Source organism: Leopardus geoffroyi, chromosome C2, assembly GCF_018350155.1.
Source record: "Leopardus geoffroyi isolate Oge1 chromosome C2, O.geoffroyi_Oge1_pat1.0, whole genome shotgun sequence".
Classification (NCBI taxonomy): Eukaryota; Metazoa; Chordata; class Mammalia; order Carnivora; family Felidae; genus Leopardus; species Leopardus geoffroyi.
Window position 1 is genome coordinate 25,616,732 of NC_059333.1, and position 16,578 is coordinate 25,633,309.

At 33.9% G+C, this 16,578-nt stretch overlaps 1 protein-coding gene across 1 annotated transcript in view; it reads left to right on the top strand.

Annotated features, from left to right (window-relative positions):
- TMPRSS15 (transmembrane serine protease 15) overlaps positions 1 to 16,578 on the top strand; it is a 121,976-nt gene that overhangs the window by 60,182 nt on the left and 45,216 nt on the right. The window contains exons 14-17 of the mRNA XM_045501593.1: positions 515 to 650; positions 8,127 to 8,216; positions 9,665 to 9,790; positions 11,749 to 11,889. Coding sequence (XP_045357549.1) covers positions 515 to 650; positions 8,127 to 8,216; positions 9,665 to 9,790; positions 11,749 to 11,889 — 493 coding nt within the window. The remainder of the gene's footprint in view (positions 1 to 514; positions 651 to 8,126; positions 8,217 to 9,664; positions 9,791 to 11,748; positions 11,890 to 16,578) is intronic.

A 16,578-nucleotide genomic window follows, 5' to 3' on the forward strand; every position in this document is an offset into this window, starting at 1 on the left:
CACCAGCTTTCTGGGTGAACTATATCAGAACTAGTTGGCCCTGAATGATCATATTATACCCATTTTTCCCTTGTCCCTTTCTTTTCTCATTTAAATTATTCAGTTGGTATGTCTTCCCTTTAGGGTTTGTATGCTATAAGAAGACAGACAGCTACCTGGATTTCTAATAGTGTTGCAGGGAGGAATCTGTGAGAAGAAAATGCCAGAAAATGTGGATGTGTGGCAGAATCCAGTAGAGTATGACAAATCATGAGAGAGAGAGACAGACAGAGACATAGAGAAACTGTGACAATATTACCTAACTCAGAAGGAAGACACCAGTGGACATAAGTAAAGGAGTGGACTCAGCAGAAGGATTATAAAAGAGCATGATCTATCAATATTCCATTGTACAGACACTTGCCCTCTTATATTTAGAGTTGGTAATACTGATTCTCCAGAGAATGTTGGGCCACAAGAACCAAGTCAGAGAAGATTAGAGTAGAATGATTTCATATCCTTCTCTGAATTGCAGGTTGCTTTTAATGCTTTTAAAAACCAGTTCCTGAGTGATATAGCTTTGGATGACATTAGCCTAACATATGGGATTTGCAATGTGAGTCTTTATCCAGAACCAACTTTGGTCCCAACTCCTCCACCAGAACTTCCTAGTAAGTAACAATAACATGTATTTTACCAATTAAATCGTTAATATTTTCAGGTAGATCTTCCTTTGACTTTTTAAATTATCTTAGTCTAATATTTTTTCACTGAAAATCTAAGACTTCAAAATATAAGTAAAATGGAAGCTAACAAAATATTACATGTTATGCATACACTCATAAAGAAATCATTTGGTACTTTGTTATGCATCATATTTATAATAATGTTAGTATATTTTTTTAATAATTAAGGTGTTGATTTCCATCCTGTTTTCATTAAAATACAAATTAAGGCTGTATTGACCATGTGGCATGGCTGAGAATCTTTGGGGAAAAAAACCTTAAGATTCTCATGGTCTTCTTAAAAAATGATGTTAGATCTCAAGAAGAGTTTAGTTAAGCTTGAAACCCACCCAGGCTTTTTCTGGAATAATTTAATAGTAATTATTGGGCCTGGACTTTGACCAAACACACCAAGATCACATGAAAGATTTTTATCCTGAAATGATGCCTTCGTAAGGCCCTGCAATGTGCTCCCTTCATGGGGCCACTAACGTGTTTCAGCTGAGCAGTGACCAGGATTTCCCTTGTCTTATGGGTTCTTTTAAGACAAAAAAAACCAAAATGGAGCCTGTGTCTACCTGTGTTTTTAATACAAATTGGACACATGACATTTCAGAGGAAAAAGGGGCATTACTATCCATCTTAGCATGTCAAAGGAGACCATAACTACATACTACTTTCAGTCTACAGGATTTGGCAGGAAAAAAAAAGGTACAATGATAAATTATATAAAACAGGTATTGCCTTTATTGAGATGTCTTCACTGCATTGCAGTTTTGATGTAAAAAAAAAAACATACCTTTTATCCTTCTTTGGATTATGGTACTTGGAAGCTGAGCTAGCTCTACAACTTTGCTTGTATCAGACCTCATGGATGTTTTTCTTCTGCCATGGATCTGAGCCCACAAACAGCACTTCTTCCATTTCCCATTTCCTTCCAAGTGCACTTGAAACTCTTCCCATAATCACACCAGCAAATCAACTTGGAGAACATATCCAAATTTGACTTTACTTCCAAAACTACATGTTTTTCTGCTTTCAATCTTTACCTTAAAAAAAGAAAAAGAAAGCAGACTTTCAGATGAGGGGCTTTAACAACTCAAAAGTTCTAAAGATAAATTACTGGTGTTTAAGAGCATATAACAAGTGAGCTGCAATTGAGATGAGAATAGTGATTACATTGTCACACTGATTCCATGCCACCATAGTGAATGTACTTACATTCTACCAAAAGGCTAGTTTACTCTTACCATCTTTCGTATTAACAGGTTTAGATGCTTGAATAGACTATACATAAATTCCTCAATATTTCAAACATTCATTCAAATTTTATAAATATCTACATGTAAAAAGCATTGCATAATAAATGTAATACATAGCAGTAACTAATACATGGAAAAAATAAATATAATCTATGTAAATAAATACTTAAGACAAAATATAATTATGTACCCCTAAAAGTAATGAACTAGAAAAGTAAGTGATAGACTTTGGAGAAGAAAGTGTGAACTAGAGAAGTCTTTAAGGAAACATTAAGAGACAGTAGAACACTTATAAAATTGAAACAAAGGCAGAAAAGTAGCACGCATTCTCACATAATAATTTGGCCACAAGATTGTGGCAAGGAGTGACTTTCATGGCACCAAACTCTGATTCTTACTCACCTTTGCTTCACAATTATCTGACTGGTTCTTAACATCACACAAATAGATCAATAAATATTATTAGACCTGAACCGATCTCTCTTTCTTTTTATGTTGACTGTAAATTTCTTTTGTGACACAAACATTTTTGTAAAACAAAATTTTGATACCAGAACTAAGATTTGGAAATGAAGGAAGGGATGGGATAGAGAAAAAACCACCATGAATACAATAGTTTGGGCTATCCAGCACTGTTTAAAAATAATTGTTTGACTTCATTGTTGGTAGCCCATACCTTATCTGTCTATAAAACTTATATATTACATTCTTATATAAAACATTCTGATGCAAAAACACCCACCACATTTTAATTATTAAAATTACTACTGGTTTGATAAATAATTCCTATGGATACCAAATATTAGAAACATCCTGCCTTTTTTTAAATGTTTATTTATTTATTTTGAAAGAAACAGAGAGCAGGGGGTGGCAGGGAGAGAGAGAGAAAGAGAGACAATCCCAAGCAGGCTCTGCACTGTCAACACAGAGCCTGACAGGGGGTTCGATCCCAGGAACTATGAGATCATGACGTGCGTTGAAATCAATAGTCAGACACTTAACCGACTGAGCCACCTAGGTGCCCCAACATCTTGTTATTTTGATATTTCAATCATTTAAAAACAATTTTCATAATCCTTTCTGCTGGTGTGTTTCTCTATTCATAGATAAGTGGTCAAGAAAAATTTTCCAGTGGAATTAAGTTTCATAGGCTTGGTATTTTTAAAATAATAATTTCATCATTATCTGAAATCAAAAATGCAAGATAACTTTTGTTCATAATACCATACATACAAGTAAAACTTCATTATAATTTCCCACATTAAAACTTTAACTACATAAGCCATTCAGTCCTCATATCTATTCTAGTCAGAAAGAGAAAAAATAATACTTCAATGTCAAGGAAGCATATCCTTGCATATTTTAACAATAGGGATATTATAACGGTAGAATGACCTATCTGATTTTAAAATATAAACTTTAGAATTTTCCCAAAGTATATTTGTTCCAGTTTCCAAATGGTTCACTTCAGGGCAATATTTAGCACAGCAGAAAATGTTAATTACCATCAAATGCATTCTGAACAATTTCATTCTAATGCCATTTGCAATTGGTTCAGTGAAATTCTTATTTGAGCAGAGCTTTTCTGGTTCCAGATCACTGATTTGTTTAAGCAGGAATAAAAGGAAACCATGGCTGACTGGCTAATAGCCTTTCTTTAGCTCTTATAGAGCATTTAAATAAGAAAATAATCCCAGACCAGTAGCTGACTAGCAAAATTCCTCCTTTGTTCCTAGGCATCCACATTGTGCCTAGTTTGGAGAATTGTTAAGTTCAGTTTTCGTAAGTACAGGGATTCTTCCATTTTGTGGCTTCAATCACTTGCTGTTGCATTAGCTCTACAATTGTTGCCCTCTGACATTAACACAAATAATTTAAGCGTGGGGATTGTATTGAGAACACTTTTAAAAAGTACACATTCCATTAAACAAATATCATGTCAACTTGCAACACAATTTGGGTGATTCGTGACAAGATACCTACTAAATAGAATAAGAAGAAACAAAAAGAAATCCACACTTCAGGTCCCTAACTTATTTCTGCAACTGTTAAAACTACTTAAGAAAAAAAATTATAAGCCATAGTTTCAGCTATTTTAATAGTCACTCTTTATTTCCACAATTTTGCTCTATTTGGCCATCATTTAGGCCATTTTCCATGTCCAAAGACCAAATCAAAGTTAATTTGGAAAGTTTCATAGACAGGACGTTATACTTTGAGTTAAATAATCTAACTTAAATTCTTCATTTCTATAGAAATGAATCGGTACCTATCTACTTGTCTTATAATTATATGAGGCTCATATTCTAGCAGAGCTACTTGCCTTTTATACCATTAGTATGACTTGATATTTAAATCCCTAGCAAATTCCATATTAACTGCACTCACATGCATTCATAGGTCACTAGAATATATGAATGGAATATAAATTTTGAGAAACCAAACACAAAATTTTCATGGGAGACTCCATTTTATATTACAACCTAAATTTTTTAAATGTTATATGTAATAGTGTAAGACTTGTCTATTACTATGATGATGAAAAGTAATTGCTGACTTTAACATTATTTAAACATCAATGAGAGATACTATTTCTCAAGGTGCATCTATTGTTTTTCCACAAATACCTTTAATTTGAACCTTCTTCTTGTAAGTGAGAGCTGGGCTTTTTTTTTTCACCCCACACTGACACATATCTCATGAACGTCAGAGGCTTCAGCATGGATTAAAAATGACATACCTCAAGGAAAATATCTATCCTTGACAACCACTTTGCAAAATACTGCATGCTATTTACATACTGTATGGAGTGAAAATCCCTGCTGGCATAGTAAGGAATTAATCAGAATACAAATCTTTGAGAGAACGGCTTCAAGAAAAAGAAAAATGAAAAAATTTAACAACTGTAAATGAATAGAGTTCCCTGTACCAGACAATTTAACTCTTTAGTCTCTGGGTGGAGAGAGTTTATCTAATGACACAGTATGACTGTGATACCCAAAAGTATGTTTTATGAGTCTTCAGCCCCTCTATTAAGAAGCTATGTCTTTACTATAGCAACACCACTCTTAAAATACATTTTCTTCATATTTAGAATGGCTGAAAGTGCTTTTTCCAATTCCTTACTATCATATGTATACAGAGTCACTGACATATCATATCAGGCCAAGGGTCAGAGATATCTTACTACTGAGTTATTAGATATGAAATTATATGTGAGATGAATTTCAAAAAAGGGATTTTTAAGTATTTCAGAATAATGAATTTCTAAGACTTCTGTTTAGTGGAGAAATGCTAAGTGAACTGTCTGCCTTGACAGGCTTCACAATTACGCTTGACAACATTTTAGTTCTAGTTGTGTATTTATTAAAGTCCTACCTACTCATCTATATCTAATATAACGTACTGTTGTGTTCAGTTATGTGAAAATTCAATACCTTCTCCAAAATGTCAGCTTTTTACTCCGTTAGAAGAATACATTTTGAGATTTTCCTATTCCTTGAAAAGAAAATATGAATGACGGTTTAAAATCAACAACAACAAAACAAAAACAAATCCACTGGCCACGTCTAAATCTGTGAAATGGGAAGAACTGGTTTTCCCCAATCTGCAACCTGCAATGTTAGTTTTGCCCCTGCAATTATACTTCCCCCTTTCCCATTAGTTTCACAGAAGATTTATGGGAGATTTTCATGGCACCAAGAATTATTAAAATTAAATGAGTTGTATGTTAGTGGGGTTGGAGGGATTGCCATAGATCCTTCTTCAGAAATCTTTACTGGACAATTAATCACATAATCAAGGAGAGTATTAGCCTCAGAGATGGGAGCACACAATCCTCTTGCCTTTCCTTCCTCCTGCCCAGTGGAGAACCTACTCTTATTCCCCATTATCACTCTTTCTTTGGTTTAAGTATTTTCTTCAACAACCTATGTACAGTACTTTCCTTCTTCTAGATCTATCCATCATTGACCTTACTTGTTAGTACTTTCATCTATGTTACTTTCTACCCTCCTTTTTGCTGTCTATACCCAACAAGTTTTATGTCACCTACCATCAAGTGGCACTTACTGAGACACAGTCAAACCCTGTCTATAGCTTAGACCAGACAGTGGAAATAATGCAGGGTTTAATCAACTTAATCAGAAGACATATTGAGGGATGAGCTTGAGATGAACTGAATTGAAGTCTTGACTTTGACACTAAATGGATGTGTACAGTATTAGCAAGTAACTGAATATCTCCAATGCTTTTATTTCCACTTAAAATTGAAATAATAAAAGTTATTACCTAACCCACAAGTATGTATTGGAAATCAGTACTGAATATGCCAGGTAATGTGTAGGCACTTTTCATAATTATGTCTAATTTTTATAAACAACCCTGAAAATATCTAATATATATCTATTTTATGTATGAGAAAACCAACTCTCCAAAAGTCAAGTAGCTAACTCAGGGCAAAAATTTAATCCACCAGCTCCAGCACATCTTCCTTTTATACATCATGTTCCCTCCCAGATGAGACGATGTGCATGGAAACAATGTGCAAATGGTAATATTTTATAAGAGATTATATTACTCTTGCTAAGCTCATCCGGATCTGGCCCAGCCTGCCCAGGAGAGTGTGTAAGGTAGACCAGGCTCCACACCTTACAAAACAGGATGGGATGGCAACACTACTACTGGGCCACAGCAACTGCCCCTCTCCGCCCAGTCGTATACGTCATGACACGCAAACCTAAGAGGCTCATTGCATGCAAATTTGGAAGAAGCACATGAATTGTAAAGATCTACATAAATGAGATAGATAACATATAAAAGAGGAACCAGGGAGCCCGAGTGGCTCAGTCGGTTACGTGTCTGACTCTAGATTTCAGCTTAGGTCATGGTCTCATGCTTCCTGAGACTGAGCCCTGCTTCAGGCTCCATGCTGACAGTTCAGAGTCTGCTTGCAATTCTCTCTCTTCCTCTCTTTTTCCCCCTGCCCCATGTGCACTCTCTCTCGTTCTCAAAAATAAATAAAATTAATTTTAAAAAATAAAACAGAAATAAAAGAGGGACCAAAGAAGAGGGTATGACTGAAGGCACTGCTATAGATATAGAGACATTTAATTATCCCTCCTATTATCTGATTTTTATCATATTGGGAGTAAATAACTTCAGTATCATCTGCCTTTAATAACAGTAAAAATATATACTTAATCTCAGTTTCCTATATCCTTAGAATTAGGTTACTTTTATCCTCTTGATTTTAAATGTAACATGCTAATAAAAATAAGATAGAATAAGGATACTTAAACTAGCTGGTAAAATTTTATATTACTCTAGAATTTTCTTCCTAAGCAGGAGGATAAATTTAAAATAGGTTAAGAATTTCATAAAGTTAATATGCCTACTTAAATCATCTTAGTTTTCACTAGGATACCTGTGCTCTATTTTTTCTAATAAGTGTTTCCTCAACTTGACTCCTAGACAATGTTAAGTACAGATCACTCTAGGCCAATTATTTAGCAAGTGAAGTTTCAGTTTGTCTCCCGTTCTTGACAGTAAAACAACTCAGGATACAGAACAGTGAGGCTTCCTCTCTACTGAAAAAAAGAAAGCTAGATAGACAGAAAGAAAGAAGGAAAGAAAGAAAGAAAGAAAGAAAGAAAGAAAGAAAGAAAGAAGAAAAAAAGAAAGGAAAAATAATAGAAAAACAAAAAGAAGGAAAAAAAGTAAAAAAATGGCCAAATGAGTCATTTACTAGCCCTTCTCAGAAAGGCAGATATAAGATCTGTTCTATTATAAAGATTCTTTTTTTTTCTATAGCAAGGAGTATCTGATACCTTATTTCATGAAGCCTATTTATAAAAGATGCTCAGAAAAATTATTCCTTACCCAAATAATTTTGGGAAATGCTGCATACTATTATGCCTTCTTGGAGATTCATAAATAACATAAGAATATTTAATGTTTTGAGAAGTTCTTCAGTAAGGAGACCAGTTTACCTGTAGTTTTTCATTACTTAAGTTGCAAGGTTTTCTTTTATACACACTATGCATTTTATCTGTCAAAATCAGTATTCCAAGAAATATAATTGGAAATTTGCTAAGATATAATATTATTTCTCTGAAATAAGCATTGCGTTACTAATGATTTTTTGTTATTTCCTTTTCAGCGGACTGTGGAGGACCTTTTGAACTGTGGGAGCCAAATACAACATTCACTTCTATGAACTTTCCAAACAGCTACCCTAATAAGGCTTTTTGTGAGTCGTTTCTTTTCCCAAGCCATGAGAAACAGATGTGTGTGTGTGTGTGTGTGTGTGTGTGTGTGTGTATATATATATATATATATATATATATATATATATATATCTCAAGGCTAGATTCCCACCTTGACACAGCAAAGTGGATTAGAAATTTTCCAAACCTGACTACAACTATCACATCTATAGTATTGCATAATATAATGATAGCAACAATAACAATAATGATTACTAACTTACTTAGCATTTATTTCATGCCAGGCACTGTGCTAGTGCTTAATATACTGTTTCAGTCAATTCTTACAATAATTCTTTGAAGCAGGTGTTATTATTATAATTCTAAAATTTAAAAATTTAATAAAACCAGTAAGTAGAAGTACCTTACTCCAGATACTGTTCTCTTAATCACTCATCTTGATTATACATACAGTGTCTATATTATATATAACAAGTTTGCAATTTCATAGAATAAAGTCAGCGAAAGTGCAAAAAGTAAAGGGCCAACTGTGACATCCACACCTTTTGTAAATATAGACCAGTGTCAATAAAGCAGGCAGCTAGAGTCAGGTAGCTAGTTTCTCAGTATAAAAGATGAAATAATGAGGATTCACTAGAAAATCATTAAGTGTAGAGGGAAGAATAGTTTGCTAAAACTGAACAGAGTCTATATCTAGGTCAATATCTCTAAGTAGAGTAGCTCATTCAAACTGCATAGAAATTATGTTAAAGATGCCAATTCTCCAGCCCATCCTACAAATATTCCACTTCAGTAGGCCTGGGAAACAGATATGTTCCTCACATGGCCGCATCTAAGATAGCAACACCAATCTAAATGGGAAAATCTACCAGTAAAAGAAATGCTCTAATGACAGTGAAAAATGTGTTGTCAGAAAATGTCAGCTTTTCTTCCTTGAAATGACCCAGAGATAAGTAAATATCACTTTCATAGGAGAATAAAGTCACTATTCCAGGGGCTTATCTGATCCAAAAAAATAAACAACCATGAATCTCATTTGACTTGTAGGGGGAACCAGAGATTATCATCTCTACTCCACATTGAAGACATCTTTTAAACATATCATTTGTACAAAGGAATGGTCCAAAATTTCTGAAACATCAGTGGAATATTAAAAGAACAATTTGAATAAATTTATTAAATTTGTTGATTTATTAAATAAATATTATTGGGCACTTTGTTAGGCACTGAAATGAGAAAAGAAGAAACAAACATGACACAGTCTAGATGAAGATGTAGATAAATTATCAGGCTTTACAAAATACCCAAGGTAGTGTAACAATAAAAGGAAAGGCAGGGTGCTGTGGAGGGACATGATATTTACCTAATATACGAAAGTTCAGAGAAATTTGAAATTCTCAAGGGAGTAAAGCTTTTGAGGGAAATCAAAAGAAGTGTGTTCTAAACTGTGTTGTCATGTTTTACTTTTAAGGTATTTGGAATTTAAATGCACAAAAGGGAAAGAATATACAACTTCATTTTCAAGAATTTGACTTAGAAAATATTGCAGATGTAGTGGAAATCAGAGATGGTAGAGGAGATGATTCTTTGCTCTTAGGTAAGTCTGCAATTTAAGTATTGTGAAGGTTGTATGGCTCAAGATGTTGGAATGATAGAGAAAGCATTTCCCAATAAAAATAGTCTTTTACAACAAGCAAAATGACATTACAACAGCAGAGTAACATGTCAAATTTTATGTGGAGCTTCCAAAATGAGAGTGTTTGCAATAATGAGAGAGTAATATTCTTCTTGAGCATTCTTGGCAAACCAGAATTAATATTTTTGCATGAGTAGTTTCTACCAGCTATATTAATTCACTACAGTGAGCATTATACCTTGGAGACTAAGAGCTAAAAACATGCATTACTGAGTTTAATATGCATTATGTATACATCATATTTCCAAAAGTAGCTATTAAATCCAGTTTTGTTTCACTTCAAACTAAAGGAACAAATTGTGTTTTTATGCAAAAATGTTTTATGATTTTTTATTTACATTTCATTATTACTCTGATTGTGTCTCTAGTACCAGCTGCTTCTATATAAGTATCTGAAAATGATTCGAATATTGATCAAAGTTGATTTTTCCCTAACTTCTATTGATTACTATTTTTTTAATAAACATGGGAGAAAGTGTACTATTCTAGAGGAAATTCTTGTACGTAGGTCATAAAATATATGGTAACATAATAAAAATCTATCAGTCAAATGTGATAGCTATTATTTTACTTAACTACTACCAATATTTTAAGAAAGTGTCTCTTGATAAGTGATATATTAAATTATGAAAATGCTTATAGAGTCAACTGGAATGCATGAAACAACACACTTCACAAGTAAAAATGTTTTATCTAACTGTGCTTTGGACTCATATTAATCATTTCCTACAAAGTCTGACCAGGTAACTATGCAATCAGGGTGCAATCACATGAACACTGCAACCAATGGAGAAGACCAGAGGGAACTTTCTCTACAGTAAAGGTGCAGGGTGGTGGGGAGGGTTCCCAGCAATACTAATCCATTGCTGCTTACACAGTGTTCTTCAGCAAAATCCCACAAAGTTCTGACGTACAGGCTTCCTAGAAGATTTTGAGAGCCACACAAAGAACGTATCAACAATGAAAATCTCGGTGGGGCTGGGAGGCTAGTGTTAATAAGAACTGAGGAACTTCAAATTTGATTTTTATATACATAGTTATGAACACATTTTGAGTTATTTTCCCATGTTTAGGTTATATTGCCCCTCTAATGAAAATTTCAGTGTTCTTATGATCTAAGAAAAATTATTTTTTGTCATTTCACCTCTTAATATTTACATTAATTATTGAAAGGTAAATAAGTATTCCAGAGGATCCCAGAATCATAATTTTCAAAATTTTAGGCAAGAAGTTGTTTTGAAACAGTCACTTTAGGGGATTCTAATACATAAAATATCTAATAATATGAACGTATTTTTAATTAGCTTAAGTCTTTATTGTGCAGTAGAGAGTATTTCATTATTTGTGAAACCCCCATAGCCCAGGGGTTAGTGGGAAACATTTTGAAAACATAACTTAGGTTTATATTATCTGTCTCTAATTAATCTAATCCTTCAGCTTAGTTTAATGATTCAACTCACACACACAAAAGAAAACCAAATAAATTTGGACAAAAATTTACTAAGGGAAGCTATAATCTCCATTATTTTCCAAAGGTCTTTAAAACAGACATATAATCATTTCTTCTGGGATAACATGAGCTTTGAATAGTAGTGGTGCTAAGCCAGATAGTATAAATAATTCATCGTTAAATTATAGAGCCACAGCAATAGTGGAAAAGATCAATAGAGAAGTTGGCTTTCCTAGAAGCAGTGTCCAAAATCTAAAAAAAAAGCATAGTTATTTATATGTGGTCGCTTCCCAAGCAAGCTACGCTGCATGTAGCATACATCTAGAAGGTGGAACTGACAGAAACGAGTCTATTTTCTTCTAGATTCAAAGAATCCCCTCAATAATTATCTTGTTTTCATTTGGAGCAGCTGTGTACACAGGGCCTGGTCCAGTAAAGGATGTGTTCTCAACCACCAGTAGAATGACGGTGCTTTTCATCACTGACGATCTGTTGGCAAAAGGGGGATTTAAAGCAAACTTCACTACTGGCTACTACCTGGGGATTCCAGGTATGTGCACTTAGGGTTACATGTTAAATTGTAACTTTTGGAGCAAAACGATACAACCAGACAGTATTTTGAAGCCTAAATACGACTTCATTGTTTGCATTCAAATACATTCATCTGTCTTCATTTTATCAGAGATTTTCTTCCTGCCTTTACATCTGTATAACTGCTGCTTAAGTCAGTTCAAAGAAAGAATCCATATTTTCAGCAGACCTACTTGTACTTCTCTGGGGTGTAGAGTCGTGAATTTTGTTCACTGAAGAGGACCATTTTAAATGTTAAAAGCAGGGTACTTGGGACTATGAGGAAGGAGAATTATCTGTCACGTCATTTGCCAAAAGCATTTTCAGAGAACAGCGGGGAGTCAGGCAAGTGAGCTGTTTGGATTCCAACAACATCCAATTAAAAAATTAACATCACTAACTTCTTAAAGACAAACCAGTGTAAAGCTGCTGCCGTGAAGGATGAAGGAATTTGATGCTGATATTACTGGCATATATAATCTTCTAATCCTACATTTTTTATTAGACCATAACATAATCAGCAGGCCAAAACAAAATTGCCTGCCTGCTTATCATGTATCTGTATCTCTATAAGCACAGATAGAGGATATGGTATAACTCTTTGCATTTGACAATTTATAGTGAATTTGTGATCACTTGCTGCTCCCCTTGGAGTGTGATTTTTCTTATACCCCCGCCCACAACTCTGTGGTCCTCTCCAAGGGGATAATATGTCAGGAAGACAGAATATATGTCATTTCCTTTATCTATGTTTCCTTTCCATAGGAGATTGTGGTCAGTTTGTCTTTGACCATAATGTCTAGAAAAGAGGTAGGGGTCAAGGCACTGATCCTCATCTGGCTTGTTATCTAATCTCAGATCCAGCTGTGCAAATATCTGTTCCTCCACTTACAACTGGCCTAAACCTTTGACTGCATCTCTGAAAGTTGAATGCTTTCAGATTTACTGCAAAGTTGATCTGTATCTTGTCTACCAACCTGCCATGAAAATAAGCCGCATCAATTATTAGCCAACCTACTTAGGTAGGAGTGTGTGGTAGCCCAATCAACTGACCTGCCCTTCTGGATTTTGTGACTGGTTTTAGACACAGCGACTTGTGACTTGTAAGCAACAGTGACATGCATCAATCAAAATATTCAATTAGTGAATTGAATATTTGCAGTGCGATTTGAATATTTTCAACCTATGATAAATATGTAATATAAAATGATGGGAATAAAGAGTTTGAGATCTACTGAAAATTAGATTTTTATCTTAAAATACAGTCCATGACAAAGGAGAAAATGGAGAAAATGACAGGATTTAAATTATTTTTATTTTATAAATTAAGACTATTTTAAAGTCATACTTATAATTATTTTTCAGAGGAGTAAAAAAGAAAATATAGTGACATGAAAATAGCAATAGATATTATATATTTATGTAAGTATACATTTATAAATATATATTTTTATGACATATATTTGTATGATATATACATACATATAATAAGGAACTAACTTAGTAAAGAATCATATCACTGTTTGAAAAATATTAATCAAGGCAATTTTGAGACTAACATTTTGTCTTATTTTTTGTTTGTTTAGCTTCAGATTTTTATTTAAATTCCAATGATTTATTTATTTAAAATACAACATAATATTAGTTTCAGATGTAGAATTTAGTAATTCCCCACTTACGTACAACACATGGTACTCATCACAAGTGCCGTCCTTATTCCCTATCACTTATTTAACCCATCCCCCCACTCACCTCCCCTCCAGCAATCCTTAGCTTGTTTTCTATAGTTAAGAGTCTGTTTTATGGTTTGCCTCTCTCTCTCTTTTTTCCCCCATGTTCATTTGTTTTGTTTCTTAACTTCCATATATGAGTGAAATCATATAGTATTTGTCTTTCTCTGATTGAATTATTTCACTTAACACAATAGTCTCTAGCTCCATCCACATCACTGCAAATGGCAAGATTTCATTCTTTTTTATAGCTGAGTAATATTCCAGTGTGTGTATGTGTGTGTGTGTGTGTGTGTGTGTGTGTGTGTGTGTTCCACATCCTCTTTATCCATTCATCAATCAATGGACATTTGTGTCCAATGTTTATAGCAGCATTATCAACTGTAGCCAAATTATGAAAAGAGACCATCATTTTGAATTAAGCTACTAATTCTGTTCTCTGATAATTCTGTTGTTATTGATTTTACTATGGTAACTATATTTGTCTGCCAGTATTTTATTCCAGTTTTTTTCTGTTTGTGAGTGAACCTAATATTTTAATTTAATCCAACATTTGATTTAACTTAGGTTAATAGTTTGACTTTCTGATGATACATCTGATGTAGATGAATAATGGACATGGATAAGGAAATTTTGGTATATAATATTTAGTCCTTCTAAGGTAAAAAGGACTTTGAATGTGTATTATTGATAAAACCTAATTGGTTCTTACTGTTAATAGAAAGCAAATGATATAATAAAAAACTTTAGCTAATAGTAGAAGACACAAAATGGTTTCAACATTATTTTTATACCTAAAATTATGACTTGTAATTTTTTACAAAATATTAATATTTAATTTTAGCTCCTAATATCTTGGTGAACACTGCCCCCCAAAAATGATATTACAAATTAGTTGCCCCTTAAGATATTTGGAAAACCATTTCTATTTGAGGCAGAGGAATTTCCTGTTTAAACTCTAGCACAACCAAATTCTTTTTTCTGGTTTGATTAGAAGTCTTTGTTAATGGTGTAAAAGGCACAGTTTCTTGGTTGCTTGCATACCAATTCAAATACTCTAGCACCAAAATATCCACATTTCCACAAATAATTGCTGCACAAAAGCGTGATCAAGAATTCAAAAACAGGGGTGCCTGGGTGGCTCAGTGAGTTAAGCGTCTGACTTCAGCTGAGGTAATAATCTTGCCATTTGGTCAGGCTCTGTACTGACAGCTCAGAGCCTGGAGCCTGCTTTGGTTTCTGTGCGTCCCCCTCTCTCTGTCTCTCTCTCTGTCTCTCTCTCTCTCTCTCTCTCAAAAACAAACATAATTTTTTTAAATAAAAAAGAATGCAAAAACAATATATAAAAAGTTGGAAAGATGTGAAAGTCTAGAATGAGGATGCAGGAAAAAACACCAAGCTACAATTTAAAAATAATGAACATTCCCAAAGGGAAAGAACCAGTTGAAACTAATAGGGGAAGCTATAAAGGGAAAAAAACTTTTGGATCTGATTAAATGACTAAAAATCACAAAGTCTTACTGCTGTCTGTAAAATATTAATAAGCAGTAATTAGTATTATAAAATTTCCTATTTACATTTTTAAATTAAAGAGGAAAATTTTTTGGCAAATTTCTAAGCAAAATAAATATAATCATTTTTCAAATGTGTTAAAAATCAGATCAGCCTCATATATTACTCATTTCTTTTTTTTTTCAATGTATGAAGTTTATTGTTAAATTGGTTTCCATACAACACCCAGTGCTCATCCCATAAGGTGTCCTCCTCAATACCCATCACCCACCCTCCTCTCCCTCCCACTCCCCCATCAACCCTCAGTTTGTTCTCAGTTTTTAAGAGTCTCTTATGCTTTGGCTCTCTTCCACTCTAACCTCTTTTTTTTTTTCCTTCCCCTCCTCCACGGGTTTCTGTTAAGTTTCTCAGGATCCACGTAAGAGTGAAACCATATGGTATCTCTCTTTCTCTGTATGGCTTATTTTACTTAGCATCACACTCTCCAGTTCCATCCATGTTGCTACAAAGGGCCAGATTTCATTCTTTCTCATTGCCAAGTAGTATTCCATTGTATATAGAAACCACATCTTCTTCATCCATCTGGTCAGAGTGGCTAAAATGAACAAATCAGGAGACTATAGATGCTGGAGAGGATGTGGAGAAACGGGAACCCTCTTGCACTGTTGGTGGGAATGCAAACTGGTGCAGCCACTCTGGAAAACAGTGTGGAGGTTCCTCAAAAAATGAAAAATAGACCTACCCTATCACCCAGAAATAGCACTGCTAGGAATTTACCCAAGGATACAGGAGTACTGATGCATAGGGGCACTTGTACCCCAATGTTTATAGCAGCACTCTCAACAATATATTACTCATTTCATGATGATACTTAAAAACGATATGGTTATATTTCTAAGATTTGTGGATAATTAAATGTATAAGCATCAATATCATCTATATTTGAGTGCAAAAGAATTAAGTGCTCAATTCTTCAAAGTATCTTAAAATAGTGCAAGAAAATACCCAATAACTACTCTGCTGGAGAAGAGGGCCTCCCAAATTTTTTCCAAGAATGATGTCATGGAAAAAACTTATGAAAAAAGTATTATATTTTTTGAATCATTATAATGTACACCTGAAACTAACACAACACTGAACTAACAAAACACTGTGTGTTGACTATACTGCGATTAAAATTAAAAACTTAATAAAAAAAACACACAATCTGAATTTCGGAAAAAGAGGAGAAGAGCAGAACAAACATTTTTTTTTCCAAAAAACGATATAGAAATAGCCAATAGATACATGAAAAGATGCTCAACATCATTCACTATCAGGGCAATGCAAATCAAACTACAATGAGCTGTCAACTCACACCTGTTAAAATGGCTATTATTCAAAAGACAAGTAATAAATAACCAAGTGCTGGTGAGGGAGGATGTGAG